The sequence below is a fragment of the Sinohyriopsis cumingii genome, chromosome 3 (genome assembly GCF_028554795.1).
Source record: "Sinohyriopsis cumingii isolate HCF-2022 chromosome 3, ASM2855479v2, whole genome shotgun sequence".
Classification (NCBI taxonomy): Eukaryota; Metazoa; Mollusca; class Bivalvia; order Unionida; family Unionidae; genus Sinohyriopsis; species Sinohyriopsis cumingii.
In genome coordinates, this window is record NC_142963.1 from 145,045,957 (window position 1) to 145,073,927 (window position 27,971).

A 27,971-nucleotide genomic window follows, 5' to 3' on the forward strand; every position below is an offset into this window, starting at 1 on the left:
TGAATGTTGAAAGTAGCATTTTATTTAAGAAAGTCAGTTATGAACCTTCATTCATGATGATGTTCTATATTATGCAAAACGCTTAGAATATTCACCTGATGATGAAATATTCCCGTTAACTTTCCTTAATCAAACAAATCACTTAAAACTAAAATAAATAACTTTCACTGTGTACTTTATTTCCATTGTGTTAAAGCTTTATACTATCCATAAATTCGGCAATCAACATTATTTAATGTGATAGTTTCCATTTGCTAACGACAATTGCATACTTTCTCAAAAGGGCACTTTTCATCCAATTATTATCGTCAGTTTTAAAAATGAATTCCATTTTCTGTTGTACGATTCAAACAGATATGCATGCATCTGATGATTGAAAACTTCTTTTTAATTTTTCAATGAAAAAAATTAAAAAGAAATAATTTCCATTGTTTATTTCATTTCCATTGCGTTTAATTTTTTCATTACGTTGTTTTTGTCATACCTATCTATAATCTACTTATCACGTTCCTCACAAGCTGGACCGTGTATCACAATTATTTTGCTAACGGCAAGCTGTATCCTGTTTTTTTTCTTGGCACTTTAAAGGCATTAACGAGTTTCTGTATCCCCCAAAGTGTTGGTTTTTGTTTTCCTGCAACAAATCAAAAAGAATTTTGAAGAAACAAAGTATTTATTATTCTTGTTCATGGGTTACTCATTGCTATTTCCATATTATTATTTTACGATGTGTCGTACTGACAATGTCCCTGGAGCTGGTCCCTTTGTTTTCCTTCCTGGTATATTTATTTATGACATATACTTCCTTCCTCAGACACTAGGTCTTACGACTGGTGTCTGTATCAGGGTCCCTAACTTTTAGTAATCCTGACCAAAGATGAATCTATTGTACTGTGTATGTTATATATGTATGCTATATTGTTTTAATCATGTAATATTCTGTTTATGTTAGGAATAACCACTTTATATATTTTAATTGGCACCACATTTTTTATATACTTTGGTGTTTTTTGCGTACAAAAAAAGAGTGTAAATTATAATAGTCTATAAAAGTATGTGTTGTCATTGTTCTCCTGTTTCGGTCTAGTAATTATTTTCTAATAGTGACGAGACCGTAATTTTTCTACATAGTAGTATAAACATGTAGTTCCCTAGTCCTTTACCCCATTGCAATTGTATGATGTGAGAGGGGCTAGAAATCACTCATGCGTCATGATTAACATAACTAAATACAAAATACTAGGCAAAGACTCTTCGTTATTAACCATAGCATTTATCTTCTTGTCCAGCGGCTTAATATACCGGATGTAGTATATACCTTATACGAGAGGGAGATAATTAGGTTATTGAAAAGGCCCATAGGGACATTTTTTGTCATACAACTCAAAGATATACAGTATATAATTTTATTGGCGGGCACATATTGTAATGACTCACGAATTCTGTACAATAGGATTCCTATCAAACGTTTATTGAATACCGTTTCCATGCATTGTCTATTGAATACCGTTTCCATACATTGTCTATTGAATACCGTTTCCATACATTGTCTATTGAATACCGTTTCCATACATTGTCTATTGAATACCGTTTCCATGCATTGTCAATCATTACACAGCATCAACATCTTTATTACTTCTACTACTTCTGTTACTTTTCAAAGAGCTTGTTTTGAATCCAGATCTCGCGTTGATACCAATCTTGCACGAGAATAGTTGTTTCAGCAGCTTAAAGCTGTGTCTCCTAAAAGTAACGTTCAGAAAGCTATATATGATTGGGTTTGTAGCATTGTTTAGAAAGTAAAACTTTGAAAATAGCTTTCCAATCACGTCTTCTGCATCCGTCTGTCTCTTTTCAATGTCTTTAATTATTGATCGAATTGCCATAATAACGATAACGGGCATGTAGCTGACGACAAAAACGACTGTAACGATAAAGAGCATGACGGTCGTTTTGCTGACTCGAAATCTATGAACAGCTTCCGCTATGCTTTCCAATTTTGGCCTTTTTGTAGTTCCTTTCCCGTTTATCATCCTGTTTCCCGCTGAATCATCATCGCTTTCGCTTGACAGAACAGTATCACGTTTGGTCGGCACAACTGGGTGTATTGGATCGGAATTCATTTCAAATTTGCAACCCCGTTTGGCGATGTAGTCCCCAATAACCATGCTCTTTCGCTTCCTGATTTCAATCCAAATTCGGATGTAAATTGAAGTCAACAAAATCACACTGAAGATGAAGACACCGCAAAGAATGAAGTAGTAAACCTTTGAAAAAGTTCCTTTCCTGTAGCTTTCTTCTATTGAACAGTCAGCACCAAATATTCCGTCCATATGCGTTTCGGTCTCTGAAATTCCAAACAGAATCACCGCTGGAATAGCAATCAGAAGAGCGACAACTCCTGCAATGATGCAGAGTATCTTGATAGTTCTAATTTCCATCATCATAAGCGGCCGACATATTTTGAAATAACGGTCGATGCCAATCTCAAGAAGAATTATTACAGAGCCATAGACAGTCACTGACTCCGTATAACGCAGAACCTTGCAAAGCACAGAACTGAAGAATGTATAGGTGTGGGTCACGTCGTATATTTCAGTCGGAAGACCAATGACACAAGCCAGAAGGTCAAATACTGCCATGGTAAGAATGAAGTAATTCGATGACGTTCTCCTGAACTTTTTGGAGTACACATAAAGAACCAAACAATTTCCAACGAGTCCCACAATCATTACAGCAAGCAGGAAGACAAAAATTGGAATATACAGTACAGTCTTTTTGTCATTTAATTGCTCTAACAATATGTGAGAAGTTCTCGATTCGACTGTTGTCGCGGATTCATTCCCTGTCGCCATTGTATCGTTTAAAATTCTGAAATAAATGAAAACAAGGCCACATCAATATTAACGTTGTTTTTATTTACTTACATTTTGATATTGCATCAGACCATATAAAAGGGTATCACTAAAAAGCGTAAAAAAAAAACCCCAGAACTCGTCCCGCCCCCTCAGCTTGAAGAGCGCAGAAATATTTGACCGTCTTCTTATCCTCCAAAATGACATCTCGGGAACCTTTTATCTTCCGATCTCTTTTGCATGCCGAAAGTTATTTCCCTTTCTATTTCTTAATTGGATTGTTTTGGCCAAATTTAGTCCTTTCTAGATGATAGCGTATTAAATACTTGCGAGTACTGTGTACAATTTATTTAGCGATGACTTTGATATAGTTGTTTTTCGTGTTTTGGTTTTGGTTTTTAATCTTACGATATGTTTTCAGTACTGGAAATGTGACAGTTGAAATGGTCCAAACAAATAATGACTGGCGCAGTCGTGATTATTGAAGTGCAGGAAAGCAATTTACATCAAATTTAACAGCTCTAGTTCAAACGTGATACCGACCCAGAACAATGAAAACATATGGTGAATGGATGTCAATTCCATATTTTGACTGCCTTCGGCATTGATTTTTCGCATCATGTTAACCTTGGCTGTGCAATGTGACACAGCAAAATGATAGGATGAAAACGAAATGAATTTAACTACGCGAAGTGGTTTGAATATTTCCTCATTCTCACACATCCGGATGTACACACCTTCATCCATGATAACAGTTCACCATGTCGTACATTGCAATGCTTGTTAAAATACAAAATAACACTACAGAATTTGTATGCAATTTTTTTTGCAAAATAAGCATTTTTGTACTGAAATTGCGTGTACTTTAGAACCAAAAGCTATGTTCCATTGATGGCAAAGCGAAACCTGTATATATTAAAACGTTATGAGCCGCTATATTAACGACAGATAATATACAAAACGAAGAATACTTCAGGGCAATCAAGAGTTTAAAAAGTGTCACAGACAAATTGTATTCGTCAACTTTGAGTCAAGTGTGTAGAAAAATGTAAATCCTATATCGAAAATATAGACTAGTAGTAGAAACAATGTTTGTATAAAGAGTCTGTATAGTTTTGTATTTGCCGTCAGAATGTGCCTGATACAGCGTTGTCGGAATATTATTACTTTGTTTACTTTCTTACTTGCACGTGATCATTTGTTGGTAGATATGGTAGGTAGGACGTGCAGTCGGTCTGTAAGTCAGTAGTAGGTGGTTAGATTGGTAATTTTGTACTTACTGCTGTTTAGTTCTCTCTCTCTCTCTCTCTCTCTCTCTCCAAAGTATTTATATGTACACGGATTTCCCATCGGCATTATGTATTCAGTTATTCATTCATTTATGCAACAATGTTTTGCATATGCATTATGTATTGTACATGCAATATGTAATGTATATGCATTATGCATTACATTGATTTGATTATGTGCCGTTTTGCAAACGTCAAAAATCAATAAAGTTCTCTTCTGTTTGGTTGGTATATTTGTGCGTAATTATGTATGTCTATGTAATATAAACCGACAAGCTGTTTTGTTGGGGAGGGGGTTCTGGAGGGTTGCAATTGCAAAATTTTATAAACTCGCACATAAGAAATTTTTAATTGTGTGTAGAAATAGGTAGAATTTGCCCAGTAAAAGACGATCCCCACCCATAAAAACAATATCAAAAAAAGGGAAAAACCAACGAACTTAAAACAGAGTTTGATGTAGTCAGTATATATGAAGGCTGGACTTACATAAGGTGGTCAATTCTGAAACAAACAAACAAAAAATAACACCAACCCCCAAAAGTTGAGACTGTATATTAATTACTCATTTTCCATAAATTACGTGCTGATAACAACGATGACAACTGAATCGTCAGCAAACTGCATTAAAATGTACGAACTAGATGAATGTAAAAATGTTCTCAACCGTTCACGTCAGTATATAAGATGATCTGAATGTTTTTTCTTCAAAAGTTTTTATTTGAAACAGTTTCAAATTTTGATACAGTTTTGCAATTGAAATGAATTTTCACTGATTAGAATCGGATGCTTGTCTTATTTACAAACAATTAAAGCCGTTCGCTTTTCTACGTCTCATCGAACTACTTAAAGAACATGTAGAATACTTCTGGCTTTTTGGCAGTGGCATTATGTCAGCCAATCACAACAAACGGTCGGTGTCGGAAGAAATCAGAGCTGCATAGTGAAGAAAAACAACAGAAATAAATAGATATTACGTTAGTTAGTTAGGTGCGCTATATACATTGCTTATAATAAAATTTAAGGGTAAATTTTGTTTCCACTCAAACGCAACCATTGTATACAAAATGAAAACAAAAACACTTTGTTAAAGCTAAATGTAGGCCCCTAATTTTCTATATGTAATATTTGTGAAAACAATGGCGTTCATCATGGGCATTAAAGAAACAGCTATCTAATACACAGACCAATTGTTTCAATTGGCTTGGATTTCAATATAATGCAGAGAAAAAAAATGATCCAAATGCCAACGACATAAATGGCATGTTTCACGGTGTTAAAATTTGCTCCAATATTTAAACAACTACTTCAATTACAAGTTTATGCACAACATGTCTGGATTAGTTTGGATAAGCCCAGTGTAAGATGGGTTATCTGGTTTGGTTTGGACTAAGTCTGTTGTAAGGTGCTTTGTCTGGATTGGTTTGGACTAAGCCCGCTGTAATATGCTTTATATGGTTTTGTTTGGACTCGGCCCATTGTCAGGTGGTTTGTCTGGTTTGATGTGGACTAAGCCCGCTGTAATATGCTTTATCTGGTTTTATTTGGACTAAGCCCGTTGTAAGGTGGTTTGTCTGGTTTGGTCTGGACTAAGCCCGCTGTAATATGCTTTATCTGGTTTTATTTGGACTAAGCCCGTTTTAAGGTGGTTTGTCTGATTTGGTTTGGACTAAGCCCGCTGTAATATGCTTTATCTGGTTTGGTTTGGACTAAGCCCGTTGTAAGATGCTTTGTCTGGTTTTGTTCGGACTAAGACCGCTGCAAGATGCTTTGTATGATTTGGTTCGGACTAAGCCCGTTGTAAGGTGGTTTGTCTGGTTTGGTTTGGGCTAAGGCCACTGTAATATGCTTTATCTGGTTTTGTTTGGACTTAGCCCGCTGTAAGGTGATTTGTCTGGTTTGGTCTGGAATAAGTCCGCTGTAATATGCTTTATCTGGTTTGGTTTGGACTAAGCCCGTTGTAAGGTGGTTTGTCTGGTTTGGTTTGGACTAAGCCCGCTGAGCCTGTAATATACTTTATCTAGTTTGGTTTGGACTAGCCCGTTGTAAGGTGATTTGTCTGGATTGGTTTGGACTAAGCCCGCTGTAATATGCTTTATCTGGTTTTCTTCGGACTAAGCACGCTGTAAGATGCTTTGTCAATTTGGTTCGGACTAAACCTATTGTAAGATGCTTTGTCTGGTTTGGTTTGGACTAAGCCCACTGTAAGATGCTGTATCTGGTGGAATTTAGATACCTCTGTACCACTTTAAATAATAATATTATTGACAAATACTTAAGGGATACTCCAGTTTCACAAATTTGGGACATCGACGACATTCAAAGAGCTGCCGATCGATTTATACTAAGCAGTGTATGTCAAGTTCTGAAGAGAACGTACTGTATTGTCCTGTATTTATTACAACAGAAATGAATGTACACACACACACACACACACACACACACACACACACACACACACACACACACACACACAGGCCTTCCTTATTTGGCTAGATTTTCAAAACAAATCGAGTATAAATAGCTTGCTATTTTGCCAAGGGGCGCACTAGGGGTTTTTAAATATTGTCATGTATGATCATTACGCATGTTCTGGTTCAGATGTGCACGTGATTATCAATTTCAAACATTATGACAGTGAACAATAGTAGTTTTCTGTGTTGGCTATGTGTGTTCTTTTTCTTCCTTTCCTTTTCTTTTACAAAGTACACACGAGTTCTGCATACCTTTCTGGTGGAAGACATACTTTATACGTGACTTCTGTTCAACTTTGATACTTGCCAATAATTAATGATAATGAAAATGTCAGAAAAATGAACCGAAAAATTAATTTGATCACTCAGGTAAATATCAAACCTTAATAAACTTTTATTCTTTGTGTTGTTATTGTTATTATTGTTAACAATAACAACAACAACAACAATAATAATAATAACAATTACTATTACTATTATGATCATCTCATTATTATTGTAAATTATTATTATGATTATTATTATTATACATTATTATTATTATTATTATTATTATTATTATTATTATTATTATTATCAAAAGTGTCAGAACTATTGATGCTACGGTTAATTCCTGGCAAGCCTGGAAGTAATTCAGATTCAACTAATTATATCTTCACATATTTTTGACAATCTACGATATACATTTATTACATTTGTTATTATTCGGCAGACCCAAAATATTCCTCCTTTATCTTTTTTGAGTAGTCACATGTATTTGCCCTCATCGACTACTTGAAGCAAGTGAAGCTAATTGTTTGATCGATTTTCGTTTTCAAGTGGCTAGAGTAGTATTATTGCCGCTTACTGAAACATAGTGAAGCAGGTTAGGCCATGTAATTTGTGCATGAGAACAGAAAAATCAATTCAGTGACATTCGAAAATTTCCAGGACTCTGAAATGATTCCCATACAGAATGGATAAGAAATATGGAAAAACCAGAAAAAGCTTTTCCTTTCGTATATACCTTTATTTTAGGGAGTAGCTAGAATTTACCAGAAAGGGGTAGGGGTGGGGTGGGGAGGAGCACTCAATAAAAGGGGGTTATATCTCTATGGTACAACTATACATCTTCTGGCAGGGTATAATATCCTTTGTAAATGTAATAGAGAGGGGTCACGTTCCCAAGTAAACAATCTCAAGTCCACCCCATACCCTCAGTGAGAATTTACCGCTTCCTTACCTTCTCGATAAAATGTTTCTTTATCGTATATCTCTTGTATTTTGTGGGTGGGTGGGTGGGGTGGGTGGGGTAACAGAACAAGTAGAGTTTAGGGGTTAAAATGTGTACAATATTTTTGTTTGTTTACATATCAATTTAGCTATTTCAGTTTAATGATGGCGTGTTTAATTCGTAAACCTTTGTAAACTTGGATGGTACATTAGTGTCCGGAAAGCTCACCCGTGGGCACAACTGTTGTATTTCGGAGGCGAATTTGAGTTTTACTGTACAAATCAAACACACCCATAGTCTTAATTCAATCGAAGCAAAGATAGCCGGTTTACTCTTTAAGGTTTTCGACATGCAAAAGGCAGCTCCACATCCGAATGAGAGATGAATAAAAGACAGGGGTTACATCCAAATCAAATATAAACACATGCTCTGACAAATAATTTACCTTTATTGATGTGAATCGTATCTGGGCACTGTAGCCAACTATATTAGTATAAAATGTTATAAAATATAACAAACTCAAAAATCTCGTTTGCCATCTATTATTGCCTGAAATGTAGGAGAATTTGAAAAATAATTGTAATCTTGTTTTAAGTGAAATTTGTTGTTAGTTTTATAATTCAAATGGACGTTTTCAATAGATGATGATGATGATGATTATTTTTATTATTATTAACACTTTGACAAAACTTTACTAATAGAGCATGTACTTTACAATATTTAATACATTATGATCGACTTTCAACCTATCAGACGAAGTTTTACATTTGTAATGTGTAACAAAGCGTGCTATCACACTCATTATGAACATCCGGAACTCATCAATTTGTTGTCATATCTTAGCAAGATAAACAGGCCATCTCGAAAACTATGCTTTTATTGTGGACATATGGAACAATATCAGATGTATTATTAATATTTATGTTTTTTTGTATTCTCTGTTTGATTTCAAGAATAGCGAGCAATATCTGCTCGATTTTGGGTAATGTTTTGACCCCTTTGCCTAATAGATTAACCCCTTTGCCTAATTGATTGACCTCTATGTCACATTTAACTCCTCTGCATGTACAATGCTGCTTCATCTACAGCCAGCTTATAAAGAAATATTACATTGTCTTAGAAAGATAAAAAAATTATTAAACAAAAGAGTTCAACACCCCACCCACCATTAAAAATATCGTTGTATTTTCGATGTGTTTTTATTACTATTACCACTACTACTATTAAAGTTATTACTTGTGCTAGTAATACTACTGCTGCTGCCATTACTACTACTGCTACCACCACCAACACCACCACCACCACCACTACTACTACTATTACTACTACTAATAATCATTATTATTATTATTATTATTATTATTATTATTATTATTATTATTCAAACCAACCAGCATACAATATTAAGCAGTATTGGTTTCCTTCAAAGGAAAAGTAAATTGAAAATGCAAATAGGACCAGGGTAACATTAAGAAAGATAATAAACAAAAAAGATTTTTAAATATAAATATTTGAACAATACTTCAGTCAAACTTCCTTTCTTCCGTCTTGCACAAAAATTCCCAAATCATCAATTCAGGAATTAAGAAATCGAAAAGTGGATACATATGTAACTGAAAGAATGTATTGTCTCCTGTTCTGCAGACAAATCAATTTAATAAGAGAGATCATAGTTAGAAGAAGACACAAGTTATCCATATACTTAGCAGGCGAGACAAAAGTAAGTTAAAAAAACACTACAGCAAATGAATTAGAACTGCATCAAAATGTTCTGTCCACCAAATATGCAATCAAGACAAGGGCGAATTTGAAAGATTTTAGAGATCTGATATTTCATACACATCAATATATTGACTATATCTCACAATGCAGTGAGTATCGTAGTTATGACAGGAAATGTCACATCATGTTATTCGATTCCTAGTAGAATACCACAGAACGTTAAACCTCTGTATAATTTGTTATAGCATCAACTAATTGTCTGGTTATTTCATTTCTCTCAGGATCATTTTTACTTCGACAAATTCGTATAAATCAACGACCACAAACGGGGATTATTCGTTCTTTTTTCCACATATGTTCAGTAATTGCCGTGGTTTTTATTAATATTTCTATTTTCTTTATTATTTATCTATAATTATTAGGCTGAAGAGTGACTTAATAATGCTGAACATAAGCGAACTGATTACCGTTGTTATTATTATCATTGTTATCTCTCTCTCTCTCTCTCTCTCTCTCTCTCTCTCTCTGTATATATATATATATATATATATATATATATATATATATATATATATATATATATATATATATATATATATATATATCGCATAATATAATATAATATAATATAAATATAATATAATATAATATAATATAATATAATATAATATAATATAATATAATATAATATAATATAATATAATATAATATAATATAATTTTGAATGTGAATCAACATATCCTATCCCGAAACTCCGGTTGTTGGAAAAGTGATATATGTTTCGGACCTTTCAAATGACCATATGTGTTGCCCTTATTCACCAGTTACCATGACTACGAGGAGTCTAATTTGGTAACTGAATCAATAATGGATCATGCAAGTGAAATAATCCTTTTCTGCCGAGGTTGTGCTATGATTTGTATCTTGTTAGCGACGTTTATCCATAGCAAGCAGATAAAAAGAAGAATATTGCCAAAATCAAAATAAGCAACAACTGAAATATTAATTTAACATTACCCCAATATAACTTATTAGATCCCGCAAATAGATCCCGTCTCGCCACCCTATATATATATATATATATATATATATATATATATATATATATATATATATATATATATATATATATATATATATATATATATATATATATATATATATATAATCAAAGACAAGTAATTCTAAATAATTTTGCTATCACACATGCAACTCTGAAATAAATATAAAGTTTTCAAGCTCTGTGCCGCAACCGTTGTACCGGTATATACATTTTCCCCACAGGTATAAGTGTTGACAGCCATTTGTGCTGGAGTTTAACACATTATAATGATTAATCCACTATTCCTACAATACTGCAATGGTAATATCAAATTTGCAAACAGAGCTACGCTTGTTAAAGCTTATCGAGAAATTCGTTTAGTGTCAATTACCCACGATATTCACATATGCTACAAACATCTTGTTGAATCCTAATCCAGTCCAAAAGATGCGAACGAATAACAATGGCTGACGAACGTATATGTCGATCAAATGTTTATATCAATATCATGTAGTAAACAGCACTTATCCTTCTCTATGTTATAATTATAAAGGACAGGATCCTAAATGTCACGAGGGTCACAGGACCCACGTATTTCCTATTTATGCGAGTAAGCACTGAGACTGAAAACGACGATCATCTACCGTATTTACCTGCGTTAATATCAGCATGCACAGGCTATCTGTAAAGCATTTGCAGATATCGGTCTGAGGGGTATAAACCCCCACCCCACCCCGACAATAACGACGCACATTATCGGTTTGCTTACATTAAACGTATACGTTTTGATCTCGTACCTTTAGAAAGTCGTGATAGTGCTGAGATTATCATAATGTACATGACGTCATAAATACGTTAGGTTTGTTTACAACTAATTAGTTGTTTTTTTTTTGTACCTTAAAGGAGTGAAATGGAATGATTTGTTTTCTTTTAAATTTAATTGAACTTAATCAACATGTACAGAGCCGTTTCAAACTCTCTCCAGTTAGGTAAACAACGCAACTGCAGGCACAGACCGTTTAACTTGGAGAGAGGAGACGGGGTGGTGGTGGTGGTGGGGGGGTAACTCAGCCTCATTCTGAATCGTCATTTCAGTAAGTTCAGTGTTTGAATGTTGGCAAAAAGATGAAAATAATGACAATAACAATGATTGCTGGATCAAAGCTTACAAATATCTGTAGTTTCTGTTACTTTCGCAAATCGCTTGCAAAAGGAGACAAAAACAAAACTAGACGTTTCTGAGTGGCTTTTCGAGACAAGCGAGAGCGCCATTCTGGTAGCAGCTCGGCAGCGTCTAGCAATATGAGCAACCTTGTCCTTTTCCGATGAGAGTTGAATAACTTCGCCTTTCTCCGCGAAAATAGGAGATCATTATCATGAATCTTCAGAAACTGTTAAATTTTCGATAGCCTGGCCCAACCTGCCCGCCTTGGCTTTCATTATGCAACGGAACGTCACGCCGTCTAGCGCCCTGAGTTTGGGGCGCCTGGTTCTCCTTTCACTTCGCTTTAATCCCAAGGTCCTTTCCTGACTATCGTTTGTATAGCGATGACTTTCGAAGTGGCACTAATGACCCAAGGTTATCAAACTGCTCCCCAGATGATGTTCTTGCCTCTTTCGAAACGCAGCTGCCACCACAAGTTATCTGCAATTTTCTAGCAGTAACTCCTGCTGTAGTTTTACTCCCACTTTTTAGGACATTGCAAAATGTAATGGAATATATAACAATTTTAAGCTTTGGTGTAGCAATTCTAGCACTCTAATTGCTAATTTTCTTTGCTACAAATTTCAACGCAAAAAAGACTGAAATGTCAACTTAAAGCATGTCAGATCCCGGGGTCACACGATCTGTACTGTCAATGGTCTTGTTTACCCTACATCACAGGGCAGTTTGCCAGGCCATTATCCCAGTCGGAACGTCCTCAGTCTTTTCAGTCGCATGCTAGAAAAAGGTATCAGATGTAACCATTTGGAACGTCCTCGTCCATTTTCGATGCGAGTAAAATAATTATAATCTCCGAAAGAGACGTGGCGGTAATCTAGTCACCTTTACGTTATTGATGCTATTGTGACGTAATAAGAACTACGGGTTTGACGTGAAGATCAAAGTGTAAAAGGATATTATTTACATCTGATTTTGTCTTTTTCTAGCATGCGATGGAAAAGGCAGAGAACATTCTGACTGCGGACGTAGCCTGACATTTGCAATTTCAAAGTGAGTCCTACGGAGCATGCATTGAATGCATGCCGATAGTTGCATTTCGTATACTTCAGTTATATGCAAAACAAAGATTTATCGAGAAAATGCAAAGGCATCGAACTAAAAAAGAAATTTCATTCGTAACTTCTAGAACCTAGGCCAATCCTACCGTCTTTCCAATCGTACAGATAGCTGAGATAGTCCGAATAGGTTGCGGTTTATTTGTTTGCGGAGAAGTTTCAGGCGAACCAAATGTATAATTGTTCTGAAAGTGATTCTGGTGACTTACATTTGAGCCGTAATTTTGCCGCGCACAAAGAGCCGAAGACGTTCGAATTGGTAGCTTGACCGACCTGGTCCGTGTCGGCTTTCAATGCTATGTAATGGAGAGGCAAAACACGGCCTGTGTGGAAAAACATGACGTGAAATGAAATAGAGATGGCCCAAATTTGGAGGCCCTATACCACTTCATAAAAATGTTTAAAACGTTATATATATTAGTTACGGAGAATGTTATATGAATCATTAAGTTGCATATATGCAAACCTATCGTCTTGTTGACGTCATGCACATTATGATATCATAATCTCGATTTGTTACGTCATGCACATTATGACGTAATAATCTCGAATTTTTTAACCGATTTTTAGAGAACATGTCAAAACAGCAGGGCACCTCAGATGTAAATATTAGCCATTTTAAAGTGCCTTCCAGCTCGTGTTGTTACGTCATAATAACTTCATCGATGACAGAACGACTCGATGACGTCTCAGCAGCAATGGCAACGTTTCAGGTTTCTTTGCAACGCTTTACTGCACAATGTATATTTTGCTTCCAACACTCTTAACCGTGCAATGACCCGATTTAACGCCTTTATTGAGAAATCCAATTAAGATACCCAGTACTACGAAAATAAAATCTATGCACCCATACCTATCACTTATACGGCTGAAAAAAAAAAGAACCAAGAAAAGTTAATAAGAAACGAATCATTAGATTATAGTACAAGACACACGGGTAATTTAGGCATTCAACACCGACTATTTCATTAATGGGTGTCATAGTTATGAATCTGATTTTTCATACCTTTTAAGTGGCAAGTATTCTCTTCATTTGGATTCGTATACATACATATTTCTTTAAAAGGTCATTATTTAGACACCCCGAGATGTACATAAGGCAAAATCAATTGAAAAGAGCGTAGACATTTTGGACGAAATGAACCTAAATGTGTGATCAGGTACAATGCGGATTGAATGTCGCGCGCTCTGATGTCACAATGAAAGCTACCCATATTGATAAACAAATTCGTACTACCCTCGATTGTGACGATTCCACTCGACGCGCTCTTATTTTGACCCAAGTTTAGTACATGGTCACCATTGTAAATGTCCATAGCGATAGTTAATTTTCATCTGGAAGTTTCTTGGTGACAGTTACGATGTAGATCATTCAATAATCCGGATTGAATAGACTTTGGTGACAGAAAAATAGTGTTAAATTTAAAAAGAATGATTTAAATTTAAATTAAAATGAGTAAATGTGCATACATGACCCATGTGAATTGTACTATAATCGCAGGGTTAAATTAACTACGATGTTTAATCTACATTTGTTCAATGCATTATCGTGTCCACTATTTTGTATCCGGCGGTTGCGACGTGAAATCAAGATTTGAATATTACAGTTGCAAGATTGTTTTGATAATACAGATTGGAATATGCCATTTGTTGAACCAGTTCAGCCCATTATTATCATCAAAACAGAGAAATTATAAGAGCAAACTTCCAGCTTTGGAATAAAGCTCTGTGCTAAATATAACTTTACATATGTACACCGCTTAAGTTTAGGTCCGTTATTTCAGGAAAAAGGCAATACCAAGCAATACGAATGCAAATGAAGTCCTCATATATTCGTCGGTTTTTAGAAACAAACAAAATACATTAGTCACATCGCACGGAAAATTCTACTCAACTCCACTAATCGATAGAGTATGTTTATCAACGTAAAATCGAGGAGTTATCTTTAGAGAAATGTGTGTAAATACTTTTTAAACTTTATTTAATGTCACATAAAGTTTTATTTTGTTGAATTTTGCAAGAAAGTTGAGATAGGACAGTAAGTTCCTCATTGAGTAAACCAACTACTCCACATAGCAAAAACCATTTATATCGTTACATGATACTAGAAAGTGCAAATCAATACTGATTATTGTTTTAACAGATTTTCAAGGATTTGCAAAACCTTAAGTTTTCAGTCAATACCAATATCTAATTACTGTTTCTATTACCACATTTTATTTTGGTAATGCATTGATAATGAGAGGATAGGATGGTTGACAGATTATCAGATTTCGAAATGCGAGAACTTTTGCCAGCATAAATAAAATCACAATAAGATAAAAGTTAAACAATTGGTTTGCACTATTAAATGACACAAAGATTATATAAATTAATAAATTAATTTGATCTTGGTCTTTGAATTACTTAAAAATGACAACAGCCATATTACAATGATATAAAAATACAATGAGGTATATATGACACGTTATTTTTTATGTTCTAGTTTCATGATTTTGCTAAGCAGGAAATATGTGTTGCTTTGAATTTACGGAATATAATACATAATATATGATAAAATATACAATACATAAAAGTACTCTTACACAAATCAATTTAGAAAGTTTGAGAATTAAAAATGACTTTATCTGTGCATTTAAGAAACGTCATTTCTGCAGCAGGCATGACATAATTCGGTCATTGAGTCAAGGGGGTGAGCAATGTTTTTTATTCTTTGTCACATATGCTAAAGGACACATAATAACAATATAATCATTAAAATTGTTTGAGGCAAATAAAATGATTTATGAAATTATTTAGCTTCATTCTATAAAGTTACTGTCGGTGATTATTTCACGATATCATTATTAAGTTATATTCAACTTAGCTTTATTTAACAGCTTTTCCTATAGACAGGCAAATATTATTTATTTATTTATTTATTTATTTAATTATTTACTTATTTATTTATTTATTTACAATATTTTAGGTCCAATTAAATGCTTTTTATAAGAAAACATACAAACTATGTGCCTTTATGGAGTTATTTTCAGTGATGAGATAAATTTAAAAAAATGTTTATACAACTTTAAATGAAATGTATTTAATATAGTTATTATTCTGAAAACGATGAAGCTGTCATGATTTCAGAGACATACATTCTCACTTGCACTGACTGTCTCCAAATACGATATTCTTTCTGTGAATGCTTATCTTGATTGTAAACTGTTTACTGATATTTATTTATGTATCAGTAATGATGATATTCGTCCTCTCCATAATTACCCCATAATTAAACTATGTTTAATAGCAACGAAGAGCCTAGTATATCCGATTAATCATCTGATAATGTCTTGTCTTAATTCTCTTATTAGTCTATAAAACGACAATGCGAAATGAAAGACAAATGAACCATCTTTGTTCTTTGCGTTATTTCTGAGTTGTGCGTGATTCCGACATTGATCTTTGTGATTGTTTCATATATTTTAAAGACATTTTCAACAAAACTAAATCTTTATTTAGCAGTTCATCATATTTCTTACAAATCTCTTCAAGATTTCAAATATTTGTCACCCAGTGCTCCAGTTAGTTAGGAAAAAACTGTGCTCAATTTGATCATAGTGACCTCACACTGCCTTATATAGCATCCCATTCCCCACACAGCCCACATCACTTAAATACTTGTTTTAGTCTGTTCTGTGTTCTATAACTTTCACATTTTATTATGTTTTATTTAATATAAAATATTTGTACGAGTGGAACTTTGTTCTTCTATTTCAAAAAGATGACATCCTATTTTTTTGAAAAAAAAGAATGTTCTTTGATTAAAAAAGAAATTATACTAATGTAGTTGTTTAACTACGTTTCAGAATTGCCATTTTTTAAAAATCATGCCACTTTGTAAACAATGTACATATGCAGATCCTTCAATATTAATTGGTTTATAACTTGAGTGTTCAGGTAAAATATTTTTAGTAAGACAGCCTATGTGTTCAATCAAACCCTAAAGGAGATACCTTCTACTGCCCATACATACACACACACACACACACATATGCACACACACCTTAATAGTATCGCTCTTACTATAGTAACTAGGCAGTTTTGTATATAATATTTTTTAAAATTTTGTTATACTAAAATACGTTCTTTATATTCTAAATGTATGACCAGTTCAGTTTATGAATGAAAATATAAACACAGAATATACAGGCCAAACTTTAAGTGTTCAGTCTTGGAGCTTCACTGAAAAAAAATAAATACCTATCATGCCCATAGTACATGCAACTCGAATAATTTAAGTCAAATCTTTAGAAAATATTGGTCTTCTTAATCATAAATTAAGAAAAGTTAAAGCATGACTTATTTGGTCAAGAAAGAGGAAATGTCAGTTGAAATTAATACTGAAAATGTGTAATATTTTTGTAATGACTTTTAGACATTCAATGCAGGATTCGGTTGCCATGGCAACTAACCATTTCATCCCCTGCAATGTGTAACAAATTATATCCAACATCCATCCAGTGTCCACAACAAATTTTCCCCTATACAGAAGATTATTTTTGCGCAAAAGGTAAACTGGATAGTGATGTGAAATTACAGAATTAATGAATATGTCCCACACAAATCATGCAGTTCGACTACAATATTGATGCGCAGCAAAGGATTAAACCAGATAAATATTTTAAAATATTGTTTTTTTCCTTTAAAACTGGCAGGTATATCATTCAAAATTAAAAGTGCAGGTATTTCATCGCTGTTTGAAACGTCTGTTATATTTCAGTACTATTTTTTAGAGGATTATTATCTAGCTGAATGCTCGTCCGCCAAAACCATTCCGACCACTACGGAGGCCGAAGTGACTAGAGGTCCGCCTCGTATGTGAGAGGTAGCGGGTCCGAACCCCGGCCAAGTCATAACAAAGACTTATAAAAGTGGTACTGGATGCCTCGCTTGGCGCTCAGCATTAAGGCGTTAGTGTTAAAACTCGTCGGCCTGGTGTCAGGATAATTTGACTGGGTGTGACATGATGCTACATGTCTGCGGTATGATGCTCCAGTGCAAGATATCACTATAAACTGTCACACTGCAGACTTCGTAGCGATATGATTGAAATTGTTTTGAAGCTACTTTAAAAATCCAATTCACACACACACACACACACACACACACACACACACCAAAACCATTCAAAATTCGGGAAATATGGTTACGGTATCCATGTGTTACTTGTAGTGAATCAAAGTTATGCGACAATCATCGGAAAGAGAAGATACTGTTCCAATTGCCATTACCTATGAATATCATACATCCTGATCTGCCGTCCTATAATACGCATGCAGATCGGGATCGACGCTAATGGTTTTCAAACCATAGGGTGTACCCCCATTTTGCTGCAAACTATGCTACAGTAGATCTGGGTCTGCGCTGTTCGCAATTAGGTGTGTCCTGTATCTGGTGTAAATACGGTACATCATAAAATTAGAAGTTGTTTTATTGGTTTGTTAAGCGATTGTAACCATACACAGAGTTCTAATAAGTTAAATATTATTCAAACTTTTTCAATAGCCATTTACATGAGATCACATATTCAAGCTTTTTCAATAGTCCTTTAAAGGAATCGCTTATTCAAACTTATTCAATCGTCCTTTAAAGGAATCGCTTTTTCAAACTTTTTCAATAGTCCTTTAAATGGATCACTTATTCAAACTTATTCAATCGTCCTTTAAAGGGATCACTTATTCAAAATTTTTCAATAGTCTTTTCAATTGATCACTTATTCAAATTTATTCAATAGTCCTTTAAAGGAATCACTAATTCAAACTTTTTCAGTAGTCTTTTAAATTGATCACTTATTCAAACTTATTCAATCGTGCTTTAAAGGGATCACTTATTCAAACTTTTTCAATAGTCCTTTAAAGGAATCACTTATTCAAACTTTTTCAATCGTCCTTTAAAGGGAACACTTATTCAAACGTTTTCAATAGCCATTTACACGGGATCACATATTCAAGCTTTTTCAATAGTCCTTTAAAGGAATCACTTATTCAAACTTTTTTAATAGTTCTTCAAATTGATCACTTATTCAAACTTTTTCAATCGTCCTTTAAAGGGATCACTTATTCAAACTTTTTCAATAGTCCTTTAAAGGAATCACTTATTCAAACTTTTTCAATAGTCCTTTAAATTGATCACTTATTCAAACTTATTCAATCGTCCTTTAAAGGGAACACTTATTCAAACTTTTTCAATAGTCTTTTATAAGGGATCACATGTTCAAAAATTTTCAGTAGTCCTTTAAAGGGATCGCGGATTCAAACTTTTTCAATAGTCCTTTAAAGGGATCACTTTTTCAAACTTTTTCAATAGTCCTTTATAAGGGATCACATATTCTAAATTTTTCATCAGCCCTTTTTTTACACGGGATCACATGTTCAAACTTTTTCAATAGTCTTTTATAAGGGATCACATGTTCAAAAGTTTTCAATAGTCCTTTAAAGGGATCACTTATTCAAACTTTTTCAATAGTCCTTTATAATGGATCACATATTCAAAAAATTTCATCAGCCCTTTTTTTTTACACGGGATCACATGTCCAAACTTTGTCAATTGCCCTTTACAAGGGATCACATATTCAACATTTTTTCAATAGCTCTTTTTAACACTGGATCACATGCTCAAACTTTTTCAATAACCTTTGAAAAGGGATCACATATTCAAACTTGTTTCAATAGCCTATTACAAAAGATCACATACTCAAACTTTTTTCAATAGCCTATTACAAGAGATAACATATTCAAACTTTTTCAATAACCTTTTAATAGGGATCACATATTCAAACTGGTTTCAATAGCCATGTTCACATAGATCAAGATCAGTTGGCACGTGATCAAGATGGGTAAAATATGGCAACTCACTAACGTAACATCCTCAAGATACGTTCAATGTACGTTTAATTTAAAATTTTACTATCTCATTAAAGTACTAATTTCCCACAACTGAATGAAATACAATGTACTTATGGTTACATTCATTTTGATATGTTTTGTGAAGATAACATGCCATGTTGGTCTCTAACCATACACGTGCAGGGTTATATAAACGTCAGGGCTGATGCTCTTATGTAATGATAGCCTACTATTAAAATGGTCATCCGTCCAGTTAAATTTCAAATTTCCAAATATTGATCGATCTCTGACATGTGGACATCTTATTAGAGTCATGCAACTTTATAACAACTATCCAGTGGCCAGCTGACCAATTCGATTGCACGTGGGACTCATCGCATACACACCTCTGTGCTCAGAACCTTGGAAATAAAATAGTTAGAAACCTTGGAAGCTTACTATGGTAACATATACCAATTGATATAGTTATAATAAAAAAGTCTCACATTAAATACTGCAGTCGAAGCATGTATGCCAACTATTCCAAGAAAAAAAATCTCTTCAATTTTAAATAAGTGCATAAACTTAGGAGTCACTGACTTTTAACCGATACCTCTGCTTCAACGTCAGTTTATTTAAAAGTGCAGATTTATGCACTTTGCACCATGTCAATGTTTTTTTACTTTGGTTTCTAAGTATATCAAACAGCCCTATTTATCTCTGTCGACATGCTTCAGATAAAAATTACCATTAACAGATTGTACAGATATGAAACGAAGTTATTTCTGAAAAATGGCTGGACTTTTTTTTACAATATCAAGATTTGAAATTATTATTATTATTATTATTATTATTATTATTATTGTAATCATCACCATCATGAGTGATACGTACTAAACTAAACTAATTCACTCTCTAGGACATACTCTTTATCAACCACTCGAACACTGGGAGTCTATGGACACACTCTTTATCAACCACTCGAACACTGGGAGTCTATGGACACACTCTTTATCAACCACTCGAACACTGGGAGTCTATGGACACACTCTTTATCAACCACTCGAACACTGGGAGTCTATGGACATACTCTTTATCAACCACTCGAACACTGGGAGTCTATGGACACACTCTTTATCAACCACTCGAACACTGGGAGTCTATGGACACACTCTTTATCAACCACTCGAACACTGGGAGTCTATGGACATACTCTTTATCAACCACTCGAACACTGGGAGTCTATGGACACACTCTTTATCAACCACTCGAACACTGGGAGTCTATGGACACACTCTTTATCAACCACTCGAACACTGGGAGTCTATGGACATACTCTTTATCAACCACTCGAACACTGGGAGTCTATGGACATACTCTTTATCAACCATTCGAACACTGGGAGTCTATGGACATACTCTTTATCAACCACTCGAACACTGGGAGTCTATGGACATACTCTTTATCAACCACTCGAACACTGGGAGTCTATGGACATACCCTTTATCAACCACTCGAACACTGGAAGTCTATGGACACACTCTTTATCAACCACTCGAACACTGGGAGTCTATGGACACACTCTTTATCAACCACTCGAACACTGGGAGTCTATGGACACACTCTTTATCAACCACTAGAACACTGGGAGTCTATGGACACACTCTTTATCAACTACTAGAACACTGGGAGTCTACGCACATACTCTTTATCAACCACTAGAACACTGGGAGTCTATGGACATACTCTTTATCAACCATTCGAACACTGAAAGTCTATGGACACACTCTTTATCAACCACTCGAACACTGGGAGTCTATGGACATACTCTTTATCAACTTCTAGAACACTGGGAGTCTACGCACATACTCTTTATCAACCACTCGAACACTGGGAGTCTATGAGCATCGCGATTTACCCAGGCCCATTAAAATATCTGTTGTGGGCCAAATGATTGACGATTCCACCCGAGGACGAGTAGAACGTTTTTTGTGGAATTGTAAATGAAAATAAAGAAAACACGTCAAATGCAAAGTACATAAGAAGGATAAGCGAGATTAACCTGCATCATTTTGAAAGCTTTAGCGTGTGACATTCAGTAAATTGACGGATATATATGTGTGTGTGTGTGTGTGTGTGTGTGTGTGTATTTATAATTCTTTATAATTAATTATATATACCTTGATTTGTTTCATAGGAATCCGGAATGACTGTGTAGATACATGAGCATTAATTACTAAGTCGTCATGCGATTGTGTCTGCTACACACGAGTGCATATAACACTGATTGAGTAACATCATTTTTAGGTGATGTGTGCTTAGTCGTGAGGGATTATGGATGGTCTGATGTGCGCAGGCAAGGAAATGGGTGCCGTTTACCCGCATCCTGGGTTCGAATCTCCATAGAGTACGAATTAAAAATTCTCTAACCGGTATGACAGTATTATTTGTATTAAAATATTAATTCTGCCTACTATAGGAATTGAGGGATAGCCCATTCCGCTTGGTGTATATTTATAATTCTCTCTCTCTCTCTCTCTCTCTCTCTCTCTCTCTCTCTCTCTCTATATATATATATATATATATATATATATATATATATATATATATATATATATATATATGTGTGTGTGTGTGTGTGTGTGTGTGTGTGTGTAAAATTAATTACTCATATACTAAATAAACATAACTTGTTGTTCGTAAACATGTTTGACATTAAAAGTGATCACATTCAATTAATTAACTGTCAGACTGATATGTCTGCTGGTTTTTATCACATATCCAAACACGCAATACTTACAAAGTATCTCCAATCCAGAATATATTGGAATATTCTGCCTCAGTGACACACTTGAGGCGTTTTATGGGGGAGCCTTCATCATTCTCAGGCCTTCCCTTTAGGTAAATAGTACCTCGAATGTATTACACAAAGCGACACATTCGAACTAGGTTCGCTCACATCCATGATAGATCATTCGGATCACCTCAACTATTTCTGCGAGACATATATGTCTCACACGTATCTACCTTGTCACCTGAAATTTCTTTGCAAATAAGAAACCGCAATCTATTCGGACCACCCTGGTAATTTCTACGATAGGACTGACCATATGATTGACCGAAAAGTTGCAAAAAATGGTAAGCACTAGAGCGCTAATATACGAGGTATGATCGATAGGATTGACCTTGAAGTTCCGAATGATGTTAACTATGATTGGTTAATTAAATGAATTTTTGACTTCTGGTATTTGACAAAATTCAAACACATTAACCACCCACCCCTATAGGATTCGGGGGCTCTCATACTCCTCCCTCCCCCTCCACCAAAACAATGGAAAATACCCGAAAATGTACAATTGTCATTGTGAAAACAAAACTGCATATTTAGACGGCAGAAGAAAACAAAATCACTTAAATACAGCTCACACGTGTAAGACAGGGTAATTTTTGCCATAGAAAATATGAGCAACGTGTACGCAGCCGAATTTCATGCCTGAAGCGCTAACACGCTGTTGTGTATGCTAAGGTAAACCGACAATTAAAAGAACAAGGACGACAGCAACAAGAACAACAACGGAACGACCCCAGAGAAGAGTTGCAATAGAGCGTGACAGATGATAGTATATGTACAATGACTGATTTATTTTCGACTGTTATGAAAAAAATAAAATGGTAGTTATTATTATTATTATTATTATTATTATTATTATTTTAAAAATATAAAGTCGACGTAACTGCAATTCGAAGATAGACCCTCCATATCACATTTCGTAAATTGTAAATGATTTTCGTAGAGGCTGCTAAAATCGTTTTCTACTTCGATCTGAAGATAAAGCAGACAAAGTAGTCACAGTCAATAACAGACTGGGTCTCTTTTCTTGATCGTCATACATTTGAAACTATTAATTGTTATTATTTAATTTTAACGATCTTACAATTCTGAATTTTTAACGTCGAATATCAATAATCTTCAGATGCGTAAACGACCTCAGAGTACTATACTATCATTTTCTTTATCTTCACATAACATATTTTTGTAACAGGTTTTTAATTTTTATACCATGGAATACACATATGCATCGTTTTTGTTTCGGGCAGAATTTGTTTTTTCCCCACTTTTTATGTACATTTTATCTCAGTGTTTTAATTAGCATCTGTAACGATCTTTGTAACTGATGTACCTGCACTTCATAGGATTTTATTTTTTAATTTTACCGTTTTCCATGATTCCAGCTGTAGTCAGTGAAACCCTACATATGGTGATATAGTTCAGAAATGACAATCGAATCATTTGATAAATTTATCCGTTTGAAGATGAAAATTATAAGTATATACTAATTTTTTTCCAATTATTTGCAAAGAATAAATTTTGCTATGAATTTCGCTCGTTCTTGACAAAAGAAAATATCCGTAACTTTTATCCGGCATCTATTTTAGGATAATGCTACTATTTCTGGAAGTGTAAAAAAATTAAATATTACCAGAAGAAAGCAAAATCTTACCTGCATCCGTAATGTGTCTTATATTGTATACATCTATCTAACAGGACGCCTACGTGTAACTCTTGAAAGCAGACGACAGTGGTTTGAATGCTGATTGCTGAGATCCTACGGGCGTATATTGATGTGTCACACAGAAGTCCGATATTAAACCGCGATCAGAGTGACGTTCCGCAAATACATGAGCACATCAGCAATACAGAATTACTTCCTGAATGATCGGGTCTATTTTGTAATGGCGCATTTACACATTCTTTGATTGCAGTTATGTGTTTGAAAGCTTACTTGTTGTACATGACAACAATCATGAATGAACAAAGGAAATTAATTAGAATTTTATATGGCCAAGGAAAACATAAACAGCTTCATATGGCCAGATGGTTAAATTGATAAACAATGAAATATAAGAAAAAGAAAATGACAGCAAAGCCAAGTATAACGTGGAGGTGGAAAAGCAAGGAAAACGATAAACACAACTATGTCATCCAAAAAAAAACATGCATTAAGAGGTTAGTGTTAGGACTGGTCGGCCCGGTGTCAGGATAATGTGACTGGGTGGGACATCATGCTACATGTCTAAGGCATGATGCCCCAGTGCTAGACATCACTATTAACTGCCACATTGCAGACATCGTAGCGATATGACTGAAAAATTGTTAAAGCTACGTTAAAAATCAAAATCACATCACACATAAAAAAACTCCACTAAAATATCGGCAGTGACAGCAGCAACAAACAAGAACAATAGCAAGAGAGAAAATGCAACTTATCTTTAGTTGTCTCTTCGATTATTTTTAATTTAAAAAAGAAAAAGCGTTTCCAACGACAGTGTGGTCTTTTATGGCTTGATAGCTACTAGCATTGTGATATTTTTGAGTTCCAAAAGTTGACGAGATTATCCTTTTCGAAGTTAAATAGATCTCAAAATTTTGACAGAATTTAAAGCTAACCAAAGGCGTTTAAAGAATGTAAAACAAACCCAAAGTGTTCACATAATATACAACAAACCCAAAATTTTGACAGAATGTAAACCAAACCCATCGTGTTGCTTTCTTGTTGTTAAACCGTAACCCTTTGCTCTAACTCCCAGGGTATTTATAATGGGTCTGACCCCTAGAGTGTTTATAATGGGTCTGACCTCTATATTATTTACATCGGGTCTGATCCCAAGAGTATTTATAAGAGGTTTGACCCCTAGAGTATTTATAATGAGTCTCACCCCAAGAGTATTTATAATGGGTCTGAACCCATTATTTATTACAAGTCTGACACAAAGAGTATTTATAATTGGTCTGATACCAAAAGTATTTATACCGTGTACGATCCCAAAAGTATGAGTCTGACCCAAAGTGTACATATACTGGGTTCGACCCCAAGAATATTCGTAATGGGTCTGACCTCTTGAATATTTATAATTGGTTCTGACTCCAAAAGTAACTGTAATGAGTCTGACTCCAAGAGTATTTATAAGAGTTTCATCTCAATGGGGTCTGACGTTAAGATTTTTATAATGGTTTCAACACAAGAGCAGTGACATTTCTCCGTACAGACTGACTAGGCCTAGGCCTAAAATGGCAAATCTTATTTAGTTATTTACTTTTTTTTGGGGGGGGGAGGGTCAGCTTAAATTACTAAAATTTTGTAGCGGACACAACACTAGTAAGGTGGCGCTCTACAGTTTCGTATTTTGCATTGGGTTAGGATTTTAAAGAAAAAGAATTTCCCCGGCTTTCCTCACTGGTTATACTGGCTATTTAAAAAAGACCTTGTATATCTTAGGTATAATTCAAAGAACCTTTAATTCCCTTTATTTTGGTGTATGATTGATGGGTGTACTATGGGTTATAGAGTATACAGCTTGGCCTTACTTCAGATGTGCACCTTTCAAAAAAGTGCTAGCTCTACTTGGTCATGTTCACTTCCTGAACTTCAGAGATATATTGTATAAAATATATTTGGTAATTCATTAATTGCACTTTCAGAAGCTGGTATTGTCTAGTCTGGCAAAATTAATTTTCCCTATTTTAATAGCTGCTATGTATAGTGTACTTTAGACTAATTTAGGCTGATTTTTAACACAAGGGAGCAGTCATTTTAGTTAGCAGTGTGCTTAAATCATGTAAAATTTCCAAAAGTACAATATCCAAAGAAATATCATCCACATTACATTAATGTAGCATAGAGGTATGCCAACATTCTCTCCATTGTGCATGTTTTAAATGCGAACTACTTCACCTTACATACGTCACTCTCTCAAAAGTACATATTAACTGGTGAGCGCCCCCTAAGGAGTTGTCGAAAATAAGACTGGCAATTTGCGACCCTTCTCTTCCTTCCGCCATTCGCTTCATGTCTATTGCGCAGGAGCGGAACTTGGAAATGTGGGTATGTGACAAAGTTACAAAAATGTCAGATTCAAATACCGGACACTAAGCTTGGTACCTAGCTTCATGTTCAGGAAGTTTGGTGATATATAGTCATATAGCTGTATTTCTAAGACAATGCGACTAAAATACTTTCTTTTATCCTCATCATCAGCATAGAGACTGTTAAAATTGCATAAATATCATGTTATTTTCGTCGTCGTAACTTACCTTTGAGGCACAGGCACGGCCACGAAGGTCGAAGACGTTTTCTACAAAGGAATTAGTCACTTGACTTCCTTGTTTCAGATTTGTATCTCACACAGTCCGCGGCTCTGACTTGATCTTTTTCAGTGTCATTACGTTTTTCATCTACACTCGTTTAAATACGATTTTGACACTATTGATTGAATTGTAAAGTAACCCGTGTTATCAAACATGGCTTGTTTCAAAACCATTGTAACGGAGCATTTACAAATAGTGCACGCCTTCAAATATGTCCTAGATTGATTGATCTTTAGAAAGTTATCAAGTGAAAACCACACGTAAGAGCCTGTCACACAAAAATCCAACGTGAACGCAGATATTGCGGAAGCTGATAAATTCAGTTTATTTCATGCCCAACAATTACGCTACTTCAGCTGCAGTAAAATAAACTGATCTGAATCACGTAGACATCAATTCAATGTTGTTGTTAGATCTCGGGTGCGTTTTGGCGGTCGAATAAAGTGCATCGGATTTATCTAGAATTCGTGTTTGAGCCATGATCTTGTAAAAAGAAAAAGAAAGAAAAAGACAACGAACTTTGTCAAAACAAAAAAAAAGAAGATTGATTTTACCATACTGTGTGTATATTTTTTATATAAAAAAATCATTCTTGATTTAAAAACGTATTGCCAACTATGCAAAGGCCCCGAATGGTTGAGTGGTCTAAAGCGCTCACCGTTATTACAGATCACTTCCATCTCACCTCTGTCTGCGTGGGTTCGAGCCTCGGGCTCGACCAATGTGTGTATGTGAAAAAGCGTGTCAGTAGCTTCTCGTGGGTCGATGGTTCTTTCCGGGATTTTCCCGGGATCTTCCTCCACAATTTATACTGTCCGCCATGTATAGCAGCCTATCTTGTGCTAAAAAATTGCATTAAAACACTTGGACACTCGGGTCCCTACTGTATTTTTAAAGAAGTCAGTGAATGGAAATCCTTTTAGTACATGGCCCCTATGATAAATATAGTATAATATGTCATACGAGACAAAGATAGTAAATCGAGAATTTGTGGGTTTACATTTAGCCCAAAATATATATATATATATACTCCATTAGTACTCCATGTGCCGTTTTAATGTTGAGAAGTTTGTTTTTCAATAACCT

General features: G+C 34.7%; 1 protein-coding gene across 3 annotated transcripts; it reads right to left on the reverse strand.

The window, feature by feature from the left end:
* Nucleotides 1-27,122, reverse strand: LOC149804069 (orexin receptor type 2-like). Of its 3 annotated transcripts, none has more exons than XM_089953955.1 (2): nt 26,832-27,122; nt 1-2,871 (listed from the first exon to the last, which is right to left on the reverse strand). In XM_089953955.1, exon 2 carries the CDS (start codon nt 2,853-2,855, stop codon nt 1,611-1,613), a length of 1,245 nt encoding a protein of 414 aa, XP_089810081.1. In that variant the 5' UTR covers nt 2,856-2,871; nt 26,832-27,122; the 3' UTR covers nt 1-1,610. The 3 variants fall into 3 exon arrangements, with proteins under 3 accessions (XP_089810081.1, XP_089810080.1, XP_089810082.1); XM_089953954.1 differs by lacking the exon at nt 26,832-27,122 and adding an exon at nt 24,241-24,358; XM_089953956.1 differs by lacking the exon at nt 26,832-27,122 and adding an exon at nt 10,984-11,092.
* Nucleotides 27,123-27,971: the final 849 nt, after the last annotated feature.

Bases quoted from the DNA above. Each gene is read 5' to 3' on its own strand.
- LOC149804069 (XM_089953955.1), bottom strand. From the start codon at position 2,855: ATGGCGACAGGGAATGAATCCGCGACAACAGTCGAATCGAGAACTTCT.